Source organism: Macrobrachium nipponense, chromosome 1 (genome assembly GCF_015104395.2).
Source record: "Macrobrachium nipponense isolate FS-2020 chromosome 1, ASM1510439v2, whole genome shotgun sequence".
In the NCBI taxonomy this organism is placed as follows: domain Eukaryota; kingdom Metazoa; phylum Arthropoda; class Malacostraca; order Decapoda; family Palaemonidae; genus Macrobrachium; species Macrobrachium nipponense.
This window is the reverse complement of record NC_087200.1, coordinates 65,694,720-65,715,533: the sequence shown is the minus strand read 5'-3', so window position 1 is coordinate 65,715,533 and position 20,814 is coordinate 65,694,720. Positions and strand designations below refer to the sequence as shown.

Below are 20,814 nucleotides of genomic sequence, written 5' to 3'. Positions count from 1 at the left end.
GGGAGACTATAGATATTGTAGGCAGCAGGTTGTCAGCTAAACGCCACAAATGAGTCAGCAGCTAACCTATCTTATGGATTTCATGGAGAAAAATCTGACGGCTGCCATAATGTGATGGGGAGGCCAACGGGGTAGTCCCAAATGTTGTCACCTGCAACCTGACACACGTGAGCGACCTAATTTATGGAAAGAGAGCAAGCGAGATAATCGCACATGACTGAGAGGCGAGCCACTGGGAGGGTAGCCAAAATTACCTTATTGCTTAAGTCTTGACTAAAAATCATTTACTAGTTACCAGGTTAGAAAGAAGGGGGTATAGATTTTTACTGTAACATCATTTTGACTGATAGTTGTAAGAAATTTAGTAAGGAGCGATAGAAAATATCTTGAATACTTAGACAAAGCTTAAGAATCCTAAAAAAGGAAAGCGTTGTTCTCGCCTCACTCCTACCCCCATCATCCACGGGGTTCTAGATCAGCAGTGCAGTTTTCCAGAGTTTACTGATGCCCCTTCACCCAAGCACCCTCTCCCCCAAAAAATAAAGAAACAAAAATCCACATGATAAAGAAGTATATGTTTTAACATGAAAATTGACCGCTTACAATGTACGTTGACAAACCAGCAGATGACTGCATAGTACACGCACCTTCCTTGTTTCCCTATCCACAGTTACCAGTTTCCCCACATCTGACGCTATTTCGTTAATTTTTCATCGTAAATCGTGTAACCGTACAGAATAAATTTTGCTAGTTTTTTGTGTTCATGGTGGTAACAAGTAATTTTCACTGCTCCTTTTATTATTATTATTATTATTATTATTATTATTATTATTATTATTATTATTATTATTATTATTATTATTACTCTGCAATGTCCATGGGATTAGGTTCAAGCGTCGGAATTCCTTCCACTAGGACAGGGGTTTTCAACCTTTTTCTCCCCATGTACCCTTGCAGGTATTTGTAATGTCAGCAATGTACCCCCTTCACTTTGTATAAAGTACAAAACAAAACCAACTCAGAAAAAACATTCCATTGTGTATATTTGCAAGTACTGTACAGAAGGGAAGTAAGTACGTAACTCTCCTGACATAAACAATAATATTGTAAAAAAAAAATAATTCAATAGAAAAACAGACATCTTTTATAATTATTTACCTCTGGCTATGCAGTAAATTTTCAAAGTTATGGTACTGAGCTGCAAAAACAATATACATTATTATTATAGCAGCGCAAAGGAGTTAATGGAATTGCCGAAACTGTTTTCATTAACTATCCTAGTTGGCCGAGGAACAGTTTTTTGCTTAAACACACTGAACGTCGGCATCTACACTCATTCAAGACCCATTTGGGGGGAGGGTGTGCCGCCGTATCACCTGGCAGACCTTTGGCGTACCCCAGGTTGAAAACCTCTGCACTAGAAAGTATGAGAGATAAAAGTATTGTATATCACTATTATAACGAAAGATGTTCATCAATAGTTGTATGTGTGTGAATTATACTTTAGTATACAGAGTATGTGTGCACAATTTGTCTGTCTGTCTGTATGGTGCTTTTACGTTGCATGGAACCAGTGGTTATTCAGCAACGGGACCAACGGCTTTACAACAGGTTTGCATATGGTTCACTGTCTTCCCCGTTTTCGCTAGGTTTTGGATTGTGTCTGCCATGGCTAAGGAGGGACTGCTGTATAGCTAAACATTCCTTGTTGCAAATAATTCAGCAATGCTAAACAGCAGCAGTTCTAGCGAAATGTCTATGAACAGCTTTGTCACTTCATGCATGACTATCTCTTCACAACGCATGGTTATATTTTCAAACACAAAAATGCTCATATCCATCATCTCACCTTGAAAATGCAGAACGTGCTGATTCAAAAGATTGCATCGGATACCTTAATTAGAAGTAAATTGAGAATTTAACACACAAAAAATATGAAAATATTCATTAGTTCATATATCTTTTCTGATGTGCCAAATAAAGAACAATAGGACGTTGCGATTCAGTTTGTTGGATTGCAGCGAAGGTATACAAAATACTGTACATAATGCACTTATTGCTTTTGTACATGTGTATGATGCAACAGGAACTAGATGGTTGATGACGTAAGGTTGATAAAAATCTGTTAGAGGACAAACATATGATTACGGTGACAACATAAAGAAAAAAAATCAATGGAGTTTAGGCTCGTCTATTGGAGAGAAATAAGCCGGGTTTTTTTTTCTTCTTGTGGTGCTTGCTAACAGTTTCTTGACACAGGGATGACTGAGGGACAGCTCTAAGATAGCAATAATAATCCAAACTCCTGCACACCCATGAATTTGAAGTGACATATGACGTATTCATCGCCATTATCAGGATTAATGCGTCGGTAACACAAATTCTCGAAATAATTAACGAAAACGTAGTGTTAGTAAGAACTTCCTTCAGGAACACCAGTCACCAGCAACTTGATTTTCGTCTGCAGAGTCCTCTTGGTGAAGTTTAGGGACTCATGCCGTGGAATCTATCACGGGCAAAAAAGTGATGAAGAGGTAGTAAAGCCCAGCCACAAGAGACAGATATAGAGGTCAATGGATACAAAGGAAGGGGTATAGGTTGTAGGGGTTTACTCCGCAACCTGATAAATTATGACGAAAGCGATAAGTAGATGTAGGAGTCTTTTCTCAATCTCTTTTTTAAGATAAACTGGTATTTCTAACATTCACCGAGAAAACTTTCTGTCACTCTTTACTATATTCCTTACGTTTATTAGACAAAATTATGTTACAAATTATTTTTCTTATCTATTTTTTTTATTGGGACCTGACAAATATATCTTGTTATGTTTCCAGAAAGCTAGAGATTGTTCACGAGTCTTATCGTGTCTACAAAATCGAAAACAGTGAAGAAACGCACGTTAGATCTCTTGGTCGCCCATTGTGTTGTCATCTTGTCTGGATATAGAGAACAACTCAAGACCATTTGGTAGATAAAACAGTTCGAGAGGATAAGTGCTTTCGTTTTATTCAGCAGGGATATGACTTTACACATCATGGAATGGTTTATGTTTGACTCTAGTAAAGTTGGTTACTTCCTCTATCATCCTTATTCTAGTTTTTGCCTCAGAGTTAGTGGACACTTCTTATCTCGCAGATTAGCATATCATCATTATCATTCTTCTGAGCTGGGTCGATATCTCTCAGGCTGCTGAGTGCTAGGTAGAGCTCTTCTGTTTCATGTACAGTAAATCTACGAAACAATCTGTGTGATAATAGTCTTAAGAACACATAAGCTTCAGCTTATGAGGTCTTAAGTTGCTGAACTTATGTCATTTACTATATAAATGATTCCTCCATTTTCATTTAATAGGTGTTTATGTTCTTTAGTTTCAGCATAACTTTCAGTGTTCATTCAAGAGTGGCATTTTGTTCTGTGGAAGATGAAAATAACATGACAGAATACTCTCAGAAGTTAGGGATGGAATTAAAAGGGGATTTTATTTTTATTACAAAAACCTAACCAATGGAACAACCGTCACAAAGTACGTTGGTCCAGTGACTACGTAGCCCAGGCATCCAGAAAAGTTAGTATAGAATTCACGATACCATTCGAATTATGTTACACGCAGAGAAGTCCTAGCACGACTTTTGGTGAATTACCTTGAATTATATCAAAGTTGCTTAAATGTGAATAAAAAAATGTGAAGAAAATAAATACTTGGTGTTATCAGCGTGCCCGATGGCAAGTAGGTCCCTAACACATAAGACCATGAAAAATTTCATTACTGGTTTGCTCTCATTAGCGAAAAATAAACGTTCAATTAATTTGACATCCGTTTCCACATATGCATTTTCAAATATTTTACGTATTTGTCGTGTAAACTCTATTATAGTACGTAGTCACTTGCCAACCAGAATTTTTAGACCCAGTCCGCCACTGCTGAAGTAAATTACAGTACTCTGCAGTATACACATTTAAGCACAGAACACTATGAAACGATAAATTAAAGATTCATAGATATACATTGCAAGCTATTTCATACGTTGGCCACAGCACGCAAAGGGAAAAGATAATTATTGACTTTTATCAGGGAAGTACAGATACAAAAATTACATTCCGTCATATATACAAACAATGAGGAATACGGAAGCAAAAATACACACGGCCTAATAGTCCTCCCCTGTTGGGGAAGTGCTTGCCAACGTTTCCCACTTCTTGATTATCAACGAGTATGACTTTTTCTACTTGCCAAGAAGCACGATATCGGAGTTTTCTCTCTCTCTCTCTCAACACAAGCTCGGTATACTTAACTATTTGAACTTGGAAAAGCAGTACTTTATAGTTTCTGCCGTTACTGAAAGCATCGTAAAATCTTAGGCAACTCATACGTTGCTGGATGACAATCAGGACATTGTTTTCATTAAAACAATGAAAGGAAGATTTTAGATTATTCTTTCTTCTGAAACCTGTCAAAAGTTTGCTATCTACTTCTTCAAAGCTGCAGAGTTTGCAGATAATATTCAAAATTAAACTTGTTGTCAAGTTTCCTCCTTTCAAATTACGCTATGGGGTAGCTTTAGCATTTTTCCTTTCTTGTCTTCACTCAATTAAATATTAAAGTGCAATTGAAGAAGTGTATCCAGAAGTGGAAAAAACAGAACATCTTCAAACTCTGTGTATAATTGATTTGTTGTCATTACAAGCGAAACGAAACTTGAGCCTTGGTGTAACTCTTCTCAGTCTGCTCTGACCAGGCATCCCTTTCTAGTGTCTGTAGAGTTGTTTTTTCATATGTCTTGAATTCTTCTTCCAGACCTTAGCTCATAAAATTGCAAGCCATACAAACACCATGACAATCTTCCTGTTCTTCATAAATGGAGAACTTTTACTACATTTGCAACTGATCATAGGATTCGTCCCTTGTAATGAATGTGGTATGTTGATTGCAGCAAAAGTGCGTTTATGCTAGATGTTGGAAATTTCTTTGCTTCCCTTATGGTGAACAACTCTTCATGATTTTTCAGTTTTCAAGGAAAACTTGATGAAGTTTCTTTGTTTCTACTTAAAATGTCCAAAACTTAGGTTAATTCCAATTAAAAGATCAATATCAGCTTTTTGAAAATTCGTTATTGACTACTACATCCATTTTGCAAGCGAAGTCGGGATGTTCAGGAAGGAAGGCAAACTGGATGGAGTCCCAAAATATCTAGACTTCACCTAAAACGTTACAATAAGGAATCTAGCAAGTGCTACTGTGTGGCACATACACTACATGTCCCTAGGACATCCACATAATGTCAAGAGTTCCGGACCACCTTGAAAACAAGACTTGGAAAGCGTTTAATGTTATGTATTCGCATTTTTCTGAAAATATACGAAAATTATTAGCCACTAGTCCTTACTTTATAAGGCATAAAAAAGCGCACAAATTACTATAATTCGACAACAGCATTACTTACATTGATACTGACAAGAAATTCATTTATCACAATAAACACGAGGTGAATGTACAAAGAGTATTAGTCAACGGACATACACATCTTTTCTGAAGATATTGGACAAAAAAGGACAAAGAAAACGCATGAAAAATATAAAATATTTTTTTATTGTTTATGCCCACATTATAAATACTATCCCATTTTGCTACAGAAGACTTAAAATATCTATTTACAGAGAAACTTTAAAACTTTACATAAAATACAACTAGAGTGAAATCTCACTTAAAGCTAAATTATGGGCGTTGTCGCTACCATCCTGTGCATTATCTCTCTCTCTCTCTCTGTCTCTTAACACACACACACACACACGTACACAGTACACACACATACAAATGCTCATGTGCATGCAGACATACGAGTTTCATAGCATTTGGTAAGTCTACATTTAGAAATGGAAGCTTCAAACCAGTATCCTACACTACTAAATGAGTAGCTCTAAAAAGTAGGCACAGACTCTTTTAAGAGATGACAAGAAACACACAAATCCTGATTGAGGATCTTCCTCGTCAAAAGGGAGGGAGGGCACATTTCGCTTGTGGTGAGGTGTTCATTTTTATACACACGTATATATACATATGAGTGTGTGTGTACTTGTCTATATACAGATACGCTTGAGGATAGATATAGTAGGCATATGTATGCTTTGTTATCTTAAGTTCCTACAGGTTGATCACTAATAGCCTAAAAATAGTTTAAGGAGAACACAAATAGCAACACTAATGAGGTAAAATGGAAACTAAAAAATCATAGTGTCAAGAAAGTGGGTGAAGTACAGCTTTCAGCGTGACTGAAAAACTTATCTCGAAAGCCACAGACGCGTAAACATGATAAATTAAGAAGACAAAGATAAATTAGGAGATAAATTAAAGGACTGAGGAGGAAGGCGAACGGCTTCAATGACTGCATCACAGTCAGAGCCATTAAATGTGAAGGCTGAATGCTTGTTAACCTCATGTCCAGTGCTTCAGAAGTCGTTTAAAATTGAGGCATCATAAAGCAGAATAAAACCAAACGGAAGGCGACTTGGTGTAGTAGTGAGAGTTTTGTAGAACAGACAGGAGAAAGATATTGGATGGAAAGGAGAAACTAACTTAGCTGAAAGCTCTGTGAAAACTGATGTCTGACAAAGTTAAATGATACGGATAATTAGTAGATCGCTACAGATATAAAATTAGAACTATACAGGGACTTGAAATGTTGTGAGCAACTACTGTTTCCAGTAACTTTAGAAAAGAAGAAAGTCATAAAGAACCCTTAGTCGACTACGCAGTGCAATTTTAAAGTCAAAGGAGGAAGGTCACATAATGAAATCTTGCACTGACTTGCACAATCTGTTTACAGGAGCAAATTTCTGAACAAGACTGATTACTGGGCAGCTACTTCAAGCACTTTATAATGTCATAAATTTGTTCATTCAAAACTAAATTCTTGTATCTGACGTACATGGGGATCGAATAGCAATTTAAGTACTGAAATAAAGTATATTCCACGAGACACTGATGAAACTATATGAATTTATTTAGCAGCTTCCCTTTCCCTGAGAAAGTGAGCCTTGTCAAGTAGAATCTACGCACGTTATAATAAACTACTATAATTAAGGAAACATGGGATACTTAGGGTCAACTCACAACACTCACTTTAGGGAAAAGACTTCGGTAAACTTACCAAGATTGGGTTATCTGGTGAAAGGTCTGACACCACTTCTGTTCGTTATTCAATTTCTTTTCTGCAGAACCACCTATATTACTAATTCCTTAATTTGCAGTAGTTCTGAATTTATACCTAAGATTCTAGCTACTTATCAATATGCCATCCATAGAGTTTGATTCTTGGCAATAATGGCAAAGTCGGCGAAGGTGTCATATTCATTAAAGATTGAAAGGTAATTGTAAAATGGCTGTAAACAGTAGAGAAGGCAATATGGTGTTGGTACGACAAGTCAGTTACATAATTGAGAGGCAAAAAATAGACTGGTTGCAGTGGGACATAAAAAAAAAGTGAACAGAAATTTATCCAAAAGAAAAAGTATTATTTTTGCGAATAACCACAGACCATAGACCATTTGAAACAGATCAGATTTCTATGTAAGAATCTGATCTGTTTCAAATGGCCTATGGTCCGTTGCTATTCGCAAAAATAATAATTTTTCTTTTGGATAAATGTCTGTTCACTTTCTCATATCCAATTGCAAACAATCTATCGCCTCGCCTTCTATGTTTACAGCCATTATACAATTTCCTTTCAATGTTTAATGAATACGACACCTTCCCAGACTTTCCATTATTGCCAACATTTCAGTGTGATTCAGTACTGTTTATCCTTCTAACTGTAATATACCACCATCTTAAGATTTTCACAAGCATTCATGCTTACCTATCATAAAATTTCAGTCACCTGACTGTTCTGAAGTTGAAAAATAATAATTATTTTACATAAATTAGTAAGTCTTATCCAGTCACTGAAAAATGTCTCGTGTACACTCAAATGAACCGAAACTTGGGTCAGAAACGACAGTCATTTTGAGTTTATTAAACATGCCCTTAGCATGAAAACCTAAGTTTCATAAATCTATAGGTAAGTTGTCCACTATGTGATATCAGCTGAAGACAGATAGAGAGACAGATATCCTTACAGATTAAATAGGAGAGGATATGGCACCTCTCCTCCAAACAGGTACGGTCTGTGTATAGCCAAGGATCGATTTTTGAGAAGAGAAACGTTTAACGTCCCGTTCCATAAAAGTCGAGTCCAGAGAGTATGAAGCAGTTATGCCACAAACTAGGCTCAAAAAATACTGACAATATATCCTGGGTCGTAGACATAAGGAGGTACATTTCTAGCCGACATCTCTTTAAAACCAGTCTCCACTGATGCCAGAGCTAATCAAAAGGCTGTCTAATAGAAGTGTTTATCCTCCTTAGCAACTCCTCTTTCGTCATTAGTTATTCTTGAGCGATTTAAGACTATATCACATGTCAGCCACAGAGCAACCACGTAGCTTATGCAGTTCAGAAGGGTCTATGCATGTCTGTTGTCATATCCTCAGCATTGTAGAGCTTAACACAATCAGTATGTAACATGTCTATATGCAAAACTTTATATACACTTATACTTACACGATGCTTATTAACTAGGATTCAAGTTATTATAGTATCTTCCATGTTGTACATAACATAGCTGTGATGTCATACTCTCCAAACAATGTTTTAGGGCATAACAAGATATGACTAAACCTTCTGAGAGTAAATTTACGGAACTTACATATGCGTCATTACAAAAAAGTAAGTCAAACTTTCTTTAGTTCAATGAAAGCTTCATAAATTTCTTCATGGGGAGCAGCATCATCTACACCTCTAACGTCTCCAATGTGGACACGTCCATTAGAATTTTCTTCGTAGTAGGTCTGGATTCCTTCGCTGCCCTCAGCAATAACATCGTCTTCTGTTAAAGATTCAGAAGACAACCATTCTGATGACCGTGACTGAGCCTGTGGTACTGCTGGTTTCTCTGTGGAGCTGGAATTTTGAACTTTGATGGTAACTGATTTTTCAGTGCTCAAAGCCGAAGTTCTATTCAGTGGCTGGGCTTCATGCTTACTACTTGCTCCAGTCTGCTGAACTGGAATAAATCGTGTTCTGAGAGTTCCGGGACTGATTGGGTTGGGTCTAGGGAGAGCAGTAGCATGGGCACTTATTTCTAGAGACTGATCACCGAGCCTGGACACCTTAACTATCCTGTTGCTGGGGTGAATAATAGACTGAGGACTTCTAGCGGATTCTGTAGATGGAACATCGTCTACTCCTGGAATAAAGTCTGGGCTCCCTTCTTGATGCCTAATGAATCGACGATTTTCATCAATTTGATTTCTCCTTGGGCTTTCTGGTTCCTGAGAGATGGAATCTTTAAAGACAATATTGTCACTATCACTGCGAGGCTCAAGAACCAGGATAGGAGTGGGTTGCTTTGTGACAGATTTCAAGATGCGAGTAGGGCCTTCGTCTCCAGGAATAATTTCACTGACACGCGGCAGGAATACAGGTAAAGGCAAGAGTTTCCTTTCGATGACTTTGAATGAGGGGCTCTCAGGTTCTTCTTTCTCTTTCGAAACAAGCTTTGGTTGCCGAAAGAGTATTCTCGCGCTATTCTGCAGAATAATTCGTCGTTCATCCTTTGTTAATTCATTGCGGGGTCTCTTGGACCTATCAGGCCTTTCCCCAGTCAGACTTAGGTCAAAAGATCCAGTGGATGAATTGCTATCTGTAGTTACTATTTGAATTTGCGATGGGGAGTTCGTCGGTTCCAATGGATCAAAGTCAGAGTCAATGGCGAATTCTGCCAGATAATCACATCTTTGGCCTGTAAACAACGATGGGCAGGAGCAAGTGAAGTTTCCAGTGTTTGGGACATCTATACAAGTGCCACCATTGAGACATGCTCCTGGGTTGTTAATGCAGTTACCAGCACCATCATCAGCTGAAAATATAATAGAGATATCAGTGAGAAAACAATATGAAAACACTGCAAAATTTTGAGATCTGATCATTTTCTAACTAAAAAGTTCATTCTATTGGAATTGAGTCTGTTCATAACAAAACGTCATCTTTTAAAACGGCCATTTATTCTTTTTTTCATAAGCTTTCTTTTCAATGGTTACAGTAACCTGAAAAATGATGTTTCCTTTCATACCAGATTTGTTTTACAAGGTGCCAATACTCACGTCAAATGAAAATTTAGCAAGAAAATGAGGTCATCTCAAACAACTTTGATATATGAACTTACGTTCATCACACAGCATGCCCTTCCATCCAGGATTACAAATACATTCCCAGGGGTTTTTGCACAATCCGTTTTTACAGCCGGGATACGGGAAGCATCTGTCACATGTTTCGCCAAACCAGCCTACATCACACCTGAAATTATACCAGTTTGTCAGAGCTTCAAAATCTAGAACACAACTACTTACTGCTCCATCTAGAATTCATAGCGTAGGAGGAAATCAATGCAACATACTTGTTGAGATATGGCATGTCGCAATCGACAGGACATATCAAATAATATCCTGCTATGCAGTAAACATAATTGACTAAAACTTAATATCCGTATTAAATAAAACTATTTTAAACTGTTTTATCATCACCTTTAAAAAAATTGTTCGGGTGGCTTTGTCATTTTATATTTGTTTACAATGCTTTTCGCACTGGGGCAATTCTAACTGCAATATGAATAAATAATTATTATTGTATGTGAAGCTTCGTGCGCCAATTTTATGAATGATACAACTACCAAACTACAATGGATAACATATTTTACTGGGTATTTTTAGTTATCTACCACTAACAACTGAGGTCTAATGGTCGAGGATTAATTGTTAAGAATTGGCACTTTTACGCTGGAAGAGTGCTGCATACTAAGCTTCCAGTGGCTGCTGAATGCAATGCAAATGACGTCAACACAATAAAAGAGTTTTGAAAATATTTACCTGTCCGCTTAAAACACGGTTAGGCCCGTATCACACTGGCTAATGTCTATGGCTAGTTCTACGAAAAATGGAAGAATTTCTTTTCAGAAGCAACGTTGAAATTAATAAACAATTGCATTAACCACTGAAGGAAGAATGTGCCTATTTATTGTAACTATCTGTTTCGTCTTCATACATTAACAATCTACCGTGTGACACAGCGTTATGCCTTCATGTAGCCTTATTTGTGAATTGAGATAATCTATTCATATGAAGGTAAATGAGACCAAACTGCAAAATACTGAAGCAACGAACACCATAAAACATGCCCCATGGCAAAAAGTATGGTTAATCGCTACCAACGGGTTATTTTGTTTATTGTACTGCGCACAGCTCTTCCTGTTTTTAAGACGGCAGTATCTGATGAGGCAAAATTTATCGTTAAATCATTCTTTATTCGTAAGTTGTGCACTGCTTAGAACTCGAGGGTTACATATATGGGAGTAGACTGAGAGAGCCACACGTCTGCGTAGCACTCCTTTGTAAGGTTAGTATAGAGGACTGGCATATTTCTTTTGACTAAGGAGCGCTCTATATATTATATATATATATATATATATATATATATATCTCTTATATCTATATCTATATATATATATATATATATTATATATATATATAGATATATTATATATATATTATATATATATATCTGTGTGTGTGTGTGGTGTGTGTGTGGTGTGTAATGAGTGAACGTGTGTGTAGGGCAGTTGAAATAAAAAATTTATATTGTATTGCAAAAGAACCAAATGCAAAAATGATATAATCTAAATTATCTTATTCAACATACATTCTATTATTATACTCTCTGCCTATAATGAATCCAGGAAAAAAAGGCTATTTCATTACAAATAAGATTTTTTTTTACCATATGTTAAATATGATAACAATTCTGCCCGTGGGCTTATAGCATTCTGCTCTTTGAATCAGGGCTGCAACGATGTTGATAATAATAATGATAATAATAATAACTTACCGACACTCTCCCGGCTTAGTACATGATCCGTGATCTTTATTACAATTATCACTGCAGACAGCTGTAAGAAAAGACAAGGAAGATTGTATGTAGAATATATAAAAGAACAAATATCAGTAATGTCGTACTGTATAAAACCTAAAGCAAAAAGGAATTTATCTAATTGCAAAAGGAAAAGAGAAAGTATTTAACATTATAGCAAATACTTCGGTTTGATTTATCGATGGAATTACACAAATAAATAAAACATCTATTTAAAATTTTGCATGGCCGATGCATAGCATTTCAAGAATTGCTGTTAATTCTAGCTGACCAGCCACTGAGAATTATTGATTCCACTTTAGTTTTCTGTAAAAGCAAACTATTGAGATGACTTTTTGTCTGTCCATGCGCCCTCAGATCTTAAAAACTACGGAGCCTGGAGGGCTGCAAATTGGTATGTTGATCATCCACCCTCCAATCATCAAACATACCAAATTGTAGCCATCTAGACTCAGTAGTTTTTATCTTATTTAAGGGTAAAGTTACCCATGATCGTGCGTCTGGCACAGCTATAGATGCCAAAAACAACAGGCCTCCATCGGCCTTTAGCTGAAAGTTTCATGGGCTGCGGCTGAAGAAACTTCGCCGCATTTTTTACTTGTTTTTTCCTGAGACGAAAGTCTACGGAAATTCCCACGATTCTGACAAAATGAAACGTGGCAGTTGTACAGCTATAAACATTAATTTCACATTCATAAGGAATCGGGAATTGGGGAAAACTTCAATTGTCATTAGAGCTTTGCAAAACATTTCTTACTTTTACTAGCTACGATATCGTTATGTGGCACAATTTAAGCATTCTTACCATTATGGTAATTTAAACCATAGCGAAAGTGATTGTACAAGAAAGTGAGTCTTCAATTATGTCTTTTATGTCTTACATAAACCAGTTTACAATACGTAAGTCTAATGATATTGTTTTAAATTTAAGATTGGTTCTTCATGCCAAATGCCTGCAGATTGTAACTTTTGAAAACGTGAGTCCCTTAAAACAAATCTTATTATGGTTTGGGTTTAATATTTCCGTTACATTTCAGTCTGAGAATTCTTCAAAACTCGAATACAGAAATGACGTATCCAAGAAGTGAATATCTTCACAATTTCTAAAAGCTGCAAGAGAAGCGGCCACTTACGTTCCTGACAGAAAAGCCCCGTCCATCCAGGCTCGCATCTGCACTCCAGAGGTTTTGTGCAGTTCCCGTGAACACAGCCTGGAAGGGGCTTGCACTCCTCACACGTGGGACCGCCCCACCCGATGCGGCATCTGCAAGTATGGAGTTCTATAACAGACCAATCTCTCTCTCTCTCTCTCTCTCTCTCTCTCTCTCTCTCTCTCTCTCTCTCTCTCTCAATACATTTTCCATCATCTGCGAATTCCTTACTATTCTGGACATGCAGGTTACTACGATACCAGCACGACAATAATACCTGAATTTTCAATTATCTCTATCATATATTAGCTTGGCTCGTTTCCTTGTTTTTATCGTTGTCTATGAACGTCCAAATCCGCAATTTACCTGCACTAGAGCTCATGATCAATACAAAGCTTACAAACTACAGTGTGTGTGTGCACAGTATGTAATTTTTGTGCTCGTTGTTCGAATGCAAAATCGTGAGTGCTCCCGCGCACACACACCACACACACCACCACACACACACACACCCACACACAACACCACACATTAATATTAATTATTTATGTATATATTATATATATATATAATATATATATAATATATTAGTATACTATCATTATAAACGTATACTGTACCAAACATACATATTCTCCCAGGATTTTAACATTTACATCAAGGCATTCCAATCTCACGAAGCTTTATTCTTAACAAGTTAAAGACCGTTTAGGACTTTCGTAAATGAATAGGTACACATTTTGGATGATGATAATAATAATAATAATAATAATAATAATTATAATAATAATGACCCAAGAAGAAATAATCTTGCGATGTGTGTACTCACTTGCATTCGCCAGGCCTTTCGCAGTAGCCCCTTGTTATGTGACAACCGTCGCGACATGTGGCTGCAAAGGAAATTATGGAATGAGACGCCGATTCCTTTCAGATATTCACGTCAAGGAAATGAGTTAAGCTGCACAGAATCAAATCCAAGACAAAAATTGTTTACAAGCATTTTTCTTACACAAGTTGGAAAATGATTACTTAAGGATATCAAAGACTGTTACACACAGAATCAAATCAAAGACAAAATTGTTTACAAGCATTTTTCTTAGACAAATTTGAAATGAATTACTTAAGGGTATAAACGACTGTGAAAATTAGTTTCGAAATACTTTGGGGCAAGGAAGTAAAAATAAATATAATCTTATATATACCAAACGACGTGACGAAATATAAAAAACAAGATATTTTTTAATCTCTTGTGATACTTTCACGAAAATCTGATTCAAAGGCTTCAAGTTTTAAAAGCCTCGGTTTCAAAATAATCAGTTTTAAACTGGAAGGTTCAACGCTGCAGGACCCTCCGAGTGTTAGAGGCAATGTAAGCTGACAAAATGGTTATAGGCTCGAAGTAATTCCATGAAATGGAGTAAAATTCATCATTAAAATAACCCAAAAACCATTTGGGAAGACAGGCATGAATGGGAAAGAAGGAATAACCAAACGATTATATTTAGCAGTCTTTATCTTGCAAAACTGGAAGGGAGGAATATTATAAAAGGGTAAGCTAAAACTATACTGTGACGAAGAAGAAAAAGCAGGAGAGAGAGAGAGAGAGAGAGAGAGAGAGAGAGAGAGAGAGAGAGTCACACTGTATTCCAAGTGTAACTCGCCCACCCTCTCCACTCTCTACTAGTACTACTACTACTACTACTCCTACTAAGCATTTCCAAGAGATATTATCAGGTAAAAAGGCTGGGCTTTGACCTCAGTTGCAAAATCAGCGGCTGCCAAGGTCCATTAAAAAGTGTGTTTAGGCAAAAGTAAATTCTAATGGTGGGGCCGAGTACAAGACGACAAGAGTAATCCATCAAGGGCCAATCACGAAGGACCCGAGGTCCTGGATGACTCACAGGTACTGCAACTCGGGAAATAATATTTCGAGAAAAAGACACGATTCTTGCCGTCATTCTTTATCGTGGCTTCTCATGATATTCTTTTTTGATGAGGCCGAGAGCTAATTACGATGACCATACTGAATGCGTTTATCGCCAAAGTATCTCAGATAACGTTGTGATTGCAACATTAATTAGCCCCTTTTTTGATAAAGCCAATGGGATGTATTACCTACTGTTCACTTCTAGCCCAGGTCCATTAAAGCAAAGGGAGTAGGGAAGGGAATAATGAATCTATTTATCTTCTGAAATTTTTTCTCAGAATGAAAGAGGTATACAATCACGATGGGTAAATGTAAATTTAGGTAAAGACCGCAACCGGGCAAAACTATGCCAACTGGTTTATGCCTCTCTTATTTTTTTTCTTTTTTCAAGTAACCTTCTCCTGCCGTTTTGAACACGATCTGCGAGCGTTTGGATATTTGTTATATTTGCTTGTCGAATTTAGCAAAATTTGACGGTTGCTGTTCAGCTTCAATCTTTCATCGTTAGTTCTTTTTATAATAATTTCCTTTCAGAAGGACATTCCTAAAGAATGTCCCCTTTTTCTCCTGTTATAATCCCTCTTTTTGGTACTAATAACGTTCCTAAAGGTGATGTCACACGGGCACATCTTTTGGCGTCTTGTAGCCGAGGATTGACATCTTGGTTAAGTGGTACGAATAGAGAAAGGTTCCCAACAACGTCCCCTAACTGATAGCGATGTTTATCAAAGCAACGCAACAACCCCATCCTTTAACTGATAGCGATACTTATAACAACAACGCAGCTCCATCCATTAACTAATAGTGAGACTTATCAAAGTTATCCAAACAACACCATCTTTTAACTGATAGCGATACTTATCAAAACGCAACAACACCTTTTCTTAACTGATAGCAAAATAATTTAGGGGGGATGCTTTCCTTAAATAACTTGAATAGGTCTTGACAATTTTCAGTTTCAGAAACCGCCTAGGTCTATCATGTGTGGGCTTCTGTATGTACAGAATTCTATCAATTACCTCTGGAACAGAACTAGTGTGTATATATATATATATATATATATATATATATATATATAGATATAATATATATATATATATATATATATATATATATATATATATATATATATATATATATATATATATATATATATATATATATATATATAATATATATATATATATATATATATATGTGTGTATATATGTATATATACTATATATATATGTATACATATATATATATATATATATATATATATATATATATATATATATATATATATATATATATTTATTTATTTATAATGGATCGCATTAAGTGAAGCACTTGGCTGACTGTAACCTACATTAGTTCTGCCTTGAAGAAAGAAAGATGCCTGCTTTTGGCTGGAACGATTCAATCTCTGCTTCAGGTCTACAAAGTCTTGGCGGGGTAAAGCTGCGATAAGCCACATTTTACTTTATTCATCAACTGTGAAGTTACTGTTCCTTTTGGTCTTAGTTTAAAAAGTAGAATTTTTGTACTTCATGCTGTGTTAAAACAAAGCAAACGAAAATTAAGCGTCAAAAGGACGAGATTAAAATCAGCGTTACATGTGACTTTTGGGTTAGATTTATCTCTGGCCCCTTTCTTCAGCACTGAAGTAAAATAATCTTCAAAGAAGATATCTTTTGGGTCATCAAACTACAGAATGCTAAAGTAAATCTCCCATAGAAATTCATCTTTCATCTAGATTATCAAAGCAAATCTATTGTACCAATCTTTTCTTAAAAATGACATATACGACCTCTCGTCTCTTTTAAAGTATTGTAGTTTTCATACTGCAGCTGATAGCAATAGCCAGTTGCCAAGTATCCTTTTCACTGAATAGGGCCGAGTTGCTACACAACCCCGAACATTGTAATGGTGCACCAAAAGGAGAAAGGTAATTACACTGGAGGAGTCCCCTTCTTCCATCGCCTCTTAGGAAGAGTGGAATTCATGAGACTCAGAGCCACTCCTGCGCTGTGTGACCAGTTTCACTAAGATGCTGGTTTCAGTGGTTGCTGCTTCTGCCGCCTATGAAGCTGGCCGCAGATTATACATTCACCAACCATGTCTGTCTCCTCTCTACGATTATTAGTTAATAATTGCCCACGCGTTATCTTAAAGGGCCAATGATGGATTTCAATAAGGTTTTGTGAGGGGTGGGATAATGCACCCCTCATAGTTAATTCGATTTTGTGATTGATTCGGTACAAGTCTCGTTCCAGTTTACGATACACTGCTGTTAACATTGCGAGCTAAAATAGCCTATTTTCGTTTGCTGAAAATTAGACAAAGCGACTTCCAAGATTTAGGTGATAAATGTCAACCAAATCGTGCCATCATCCTCATTCTCGAAGATTTCATTCGGATCCGGAGATAACTCAATTAGTTTTGCATTATCCGAGAGTCCTCTAAGTTGTCGCCGATAGTTTGCCCTTTAAGAAATCTACGGAAGTCCCGGTCATACCGTTTTATAATTTGATTTTCTTTTTTCAAAAAAATGGAAGAAAGTCTTACGCTGCGAGCAGAAGAGGCCCTCCCATCCTGCATGGCAGATGCACTCGAAGCTGGTGGAATTGCAGTAGCCGTTTTGGCAGCCTGGGAGCGGAGTGCATTCAGTACACTTTTCGCCATGCCAGCCTGAAAAGCAGGTGGTGAATGAAAGAGCAGAACATAAAAAATAAAAGACGACATGAAAGAAATCCATGAAAAGACGATAATAAAATTATATAACACATGAAATCTGATAAACAGGCGGTAACTGACCTCGCAGAGAAAAACAGTAAGAAATAAGTTAATTGAACACGATCTGAAAAGCATATATACAGGAGACAATAACAACATAAAAAGGGAAATGAGTTTCGGAATGAAACACTTTGGATGATACAGAAAAAAGTGAAAACGTACAAAAACCTGAGAAATTAAGAGTTTTCCCTCTTTTATGAAATACAAATGGGATTTTATGATTCTCCTTATTTAGGCAATTGCAGACAATCTTCTAAGATCTTTACTTTGTGTCATGTCATCCATACATGTAATTACTATCAATAATAATCGATACTACATAAAGATGATGTCACTATGAAGGAATGCCCACTTTATTCCCCCTAGGGTATAAGATCGCAATTCAAAAAAGGAGTTTCATTGGAATGGCTACGAGATGACAACCATAATGACTGACTTTTTAATCCGCTTACGACTCCCACTGTTACCTTAGGGCCAAAATTGCATTTACACAGCATATAAAGATTGGTATTTAATCGTCCTACGATACAAGATCGAAATGGAAAAATAAGAGTATTATTAGAATGGTTACGAGGTGACGACAAAATTGCAAGGACACACCATGCAAAGATTGGTGTGTACTTGTCAGTAGATCTTGATTATCGTTAAATTCAATCTAAAGTAAAATTCAGAGGCGGAAAGATATCACTGGGTTTCTGGTTTGGCGAGAATCATAACAATAAACTTTTAAAAAACTTGATTTAAACACCCCTGTGTTTTGTGGGAGCCAAATATTTTCAATACTGATAATGAACACCATAACAAGAGATAAGAAGTGTATTACGACTACCACAGATTTATGAGACTCCTCATGAAGTGTAAACCTGAAAGACAACAAAGATTATAAGAGTGTACATTTCAACGTGATTTGGAACCGACGATATCTATTCTTTCACCCTTCCATGTTCTTCCCAATCTAATTCTTAAATGTAAAGAGGCAAATCTGCTGACAATAACATAAACACCAACCCCCATCAAATATATATATATATATATATATATATATATATATATATATATATATATATATATATACATATATATATATATATATATATATATATATATATATATATATATATATATATATTGCCTTTTCATCTTTCACAATTTTTTCATGTCCCAGTCTAAGGCATGAGCATCAACAGTTTCTTATTTTGGAGAGTTACGTTGATAAGTATAACCATTAATATAATCATGAATTCACTGTCCATAGACTTATAAGAAATGTAAATTTCGGTCTAAAAATTGAATTCCTCCCATTCCACCTATCGTTAAATATCCGTCCAATTATTGCCTCTGGGGAGCGAGAGGCTCTTTTAGATCTCAATTTATGGCTAAAACAACCACGACATCTGAGTCCCAACTTGTTCCATTTGCCTTTAACACAAGCTTTGACTTTGGTAACCCATAAAAGGAGATGTAGGCTGCTGTACATCTGTGGGAAAAAAATAAGAAATAATGCACAGTAATAGAGCGTATAGACAAAAAATGGAAAATCCATCAGACAGTTTATAACACGTTAACAAGTAAGCAAACACACAGACAAAACAGATGTGAAAGCAGAAACAAGATTATTGCTAATCTAGTGGACTATTTTCAACTTGGATGCTGTCTCACCATAATATCATACATCGTCGTATTAGTCTTGTATATTTGCTCTTAGTGAATACTTATCGGTAGAAAATGCTTCTCATCATTTTAGCTTTCTCATTCAGACAATCACCGAAAGTAGAACTGTTGCACTTCCATATCGGTCATCATTGCACAGCAGTGCAGTGTATTACTTCCTATGATTACGGCATGCAATAAGATACAGCTAATTACTGCAACAACACCCCTGCATGACAAGGAGACATGCAGTAACCGCATTACACAAGATACGACGTCGCTTCATCTTTATTTGATTTGGAAGAACGTCTTTGTGGCTGTTCCCGTAACGGGTTATCCAGGAACTTTAGATTGTGGTTGATTGATAATGATCTCACACGAAGCTTTACAACACACACACAGACACATACACACACACATAAAATAGTTAGTAATCAAGCTTCTAGCTGAATACTCTTCCACAAGACTTTCTTTCTACAGTCTCATTACCTCTTGGAACAACGCCATCTCTTTCTCTGATCCCTAGAGGAGGATTTAAATCCCTTAGTAAAACGACGCTTTTGAGTTTCCTTTTCCAAACTCGTGCACAACTTTATACAGTTTTTAAAATTCTATCTTTTACATGTATTCATATGCATTTAATAAGCATACACACTTATTAAGACGGATTTTTTCCACATTCAATTTTATTTATTCATATATCTGAAAGCCCTTATTTATTCCCAGCCTTCGTGACGTTACAGGCGCTGGCTTTTAAGAGGATCCTTGACTCAAGTTTCTCGGATCTTACCTAGTGAGCAGCGGCATTCGCCGGGCGCTGTGCAAAAGCCATGGATGGGATGACATCCTTCGGCACATTTTGGGATGTCACAGCGGTCTCCGCTCCATCCAGCCAGACATCGAATCTGGCCCTTGTCGTCGCAAATGTAGTGGCTGTTTTTATCCCCGAGATCCTCACAACTCTGCAGAGAAAAAATAAACAATAGGTAAGTGAACGCTTATGTTTGATGACGTTCATATAAAAACAGTAAACGCAGAATATAACATCAATGGAAGCTTAAATTGATCAATACAGTCATTAATAAGAAAAAAGTATTTTTCAACTTTTCAAATATTATAAAATTTCCAAAACTGAAATCTGGGAAGGTCATAATATTAGCTTTTAATTAAGATAAGCATTCAGTTAAAACAATGATCTCAAAATGAATGGTAACATTGGTTAAATAGTGGAATATCAATATCTATACGGAAAGTGAGATAGATAAATACAGACTTACGTATGAATCCGTGCA

The 20,814-nt window shown here is 36.4% G+C and overlaps 1 protein-coding gene across 2 annotated transcripts in view; it reads right to left on the bottom strand.

Annotated features, from left to right (window-relative positions):
• Positions 1-5,568: 5,568 nt before the first annotated feature.
• Positions 5,569-20,814, bottom strand: part of LOC135219372 (protein eyes shut-like) — a 325,712-nt gene continuing 310,466 nt past the window's right edge. For both annotated transcript variants that reach the window (XM_064256088.1, XM_064256089.1), the window contains exons 6-12: positions 20,313-20,484; positions 17,645-17,767; positions 13,997-14,057; positions 13,150-13,280; positions 11,975-12,035; positions 10,260-10,390; positions 5,569-9,953 (exon numbers count right to left, since the gene is read on the bottom strand). In XM_064256088.1, the coding sequence (XP_064112158.1) occupies positions 8,767-9,953; positions 10,260-10,390; positions 11,975-12,035; positions 13,150-13,280; positions 13,997-14,057; positions 17,645-17,767; positions 20,313-20,484 (1,866 nt within the window). In that variant the 3' untranslated portion in view covers positions 5,569-8,766. The remainder of the gene's footprint in view (positions 9,954-10,259; positions 10,391-11,974; positions 12,036-13,149; positions 13,281-13,996; positions 14,058-17,644; positions 17,768-20,312; positions 20,485-20,814) is intronic.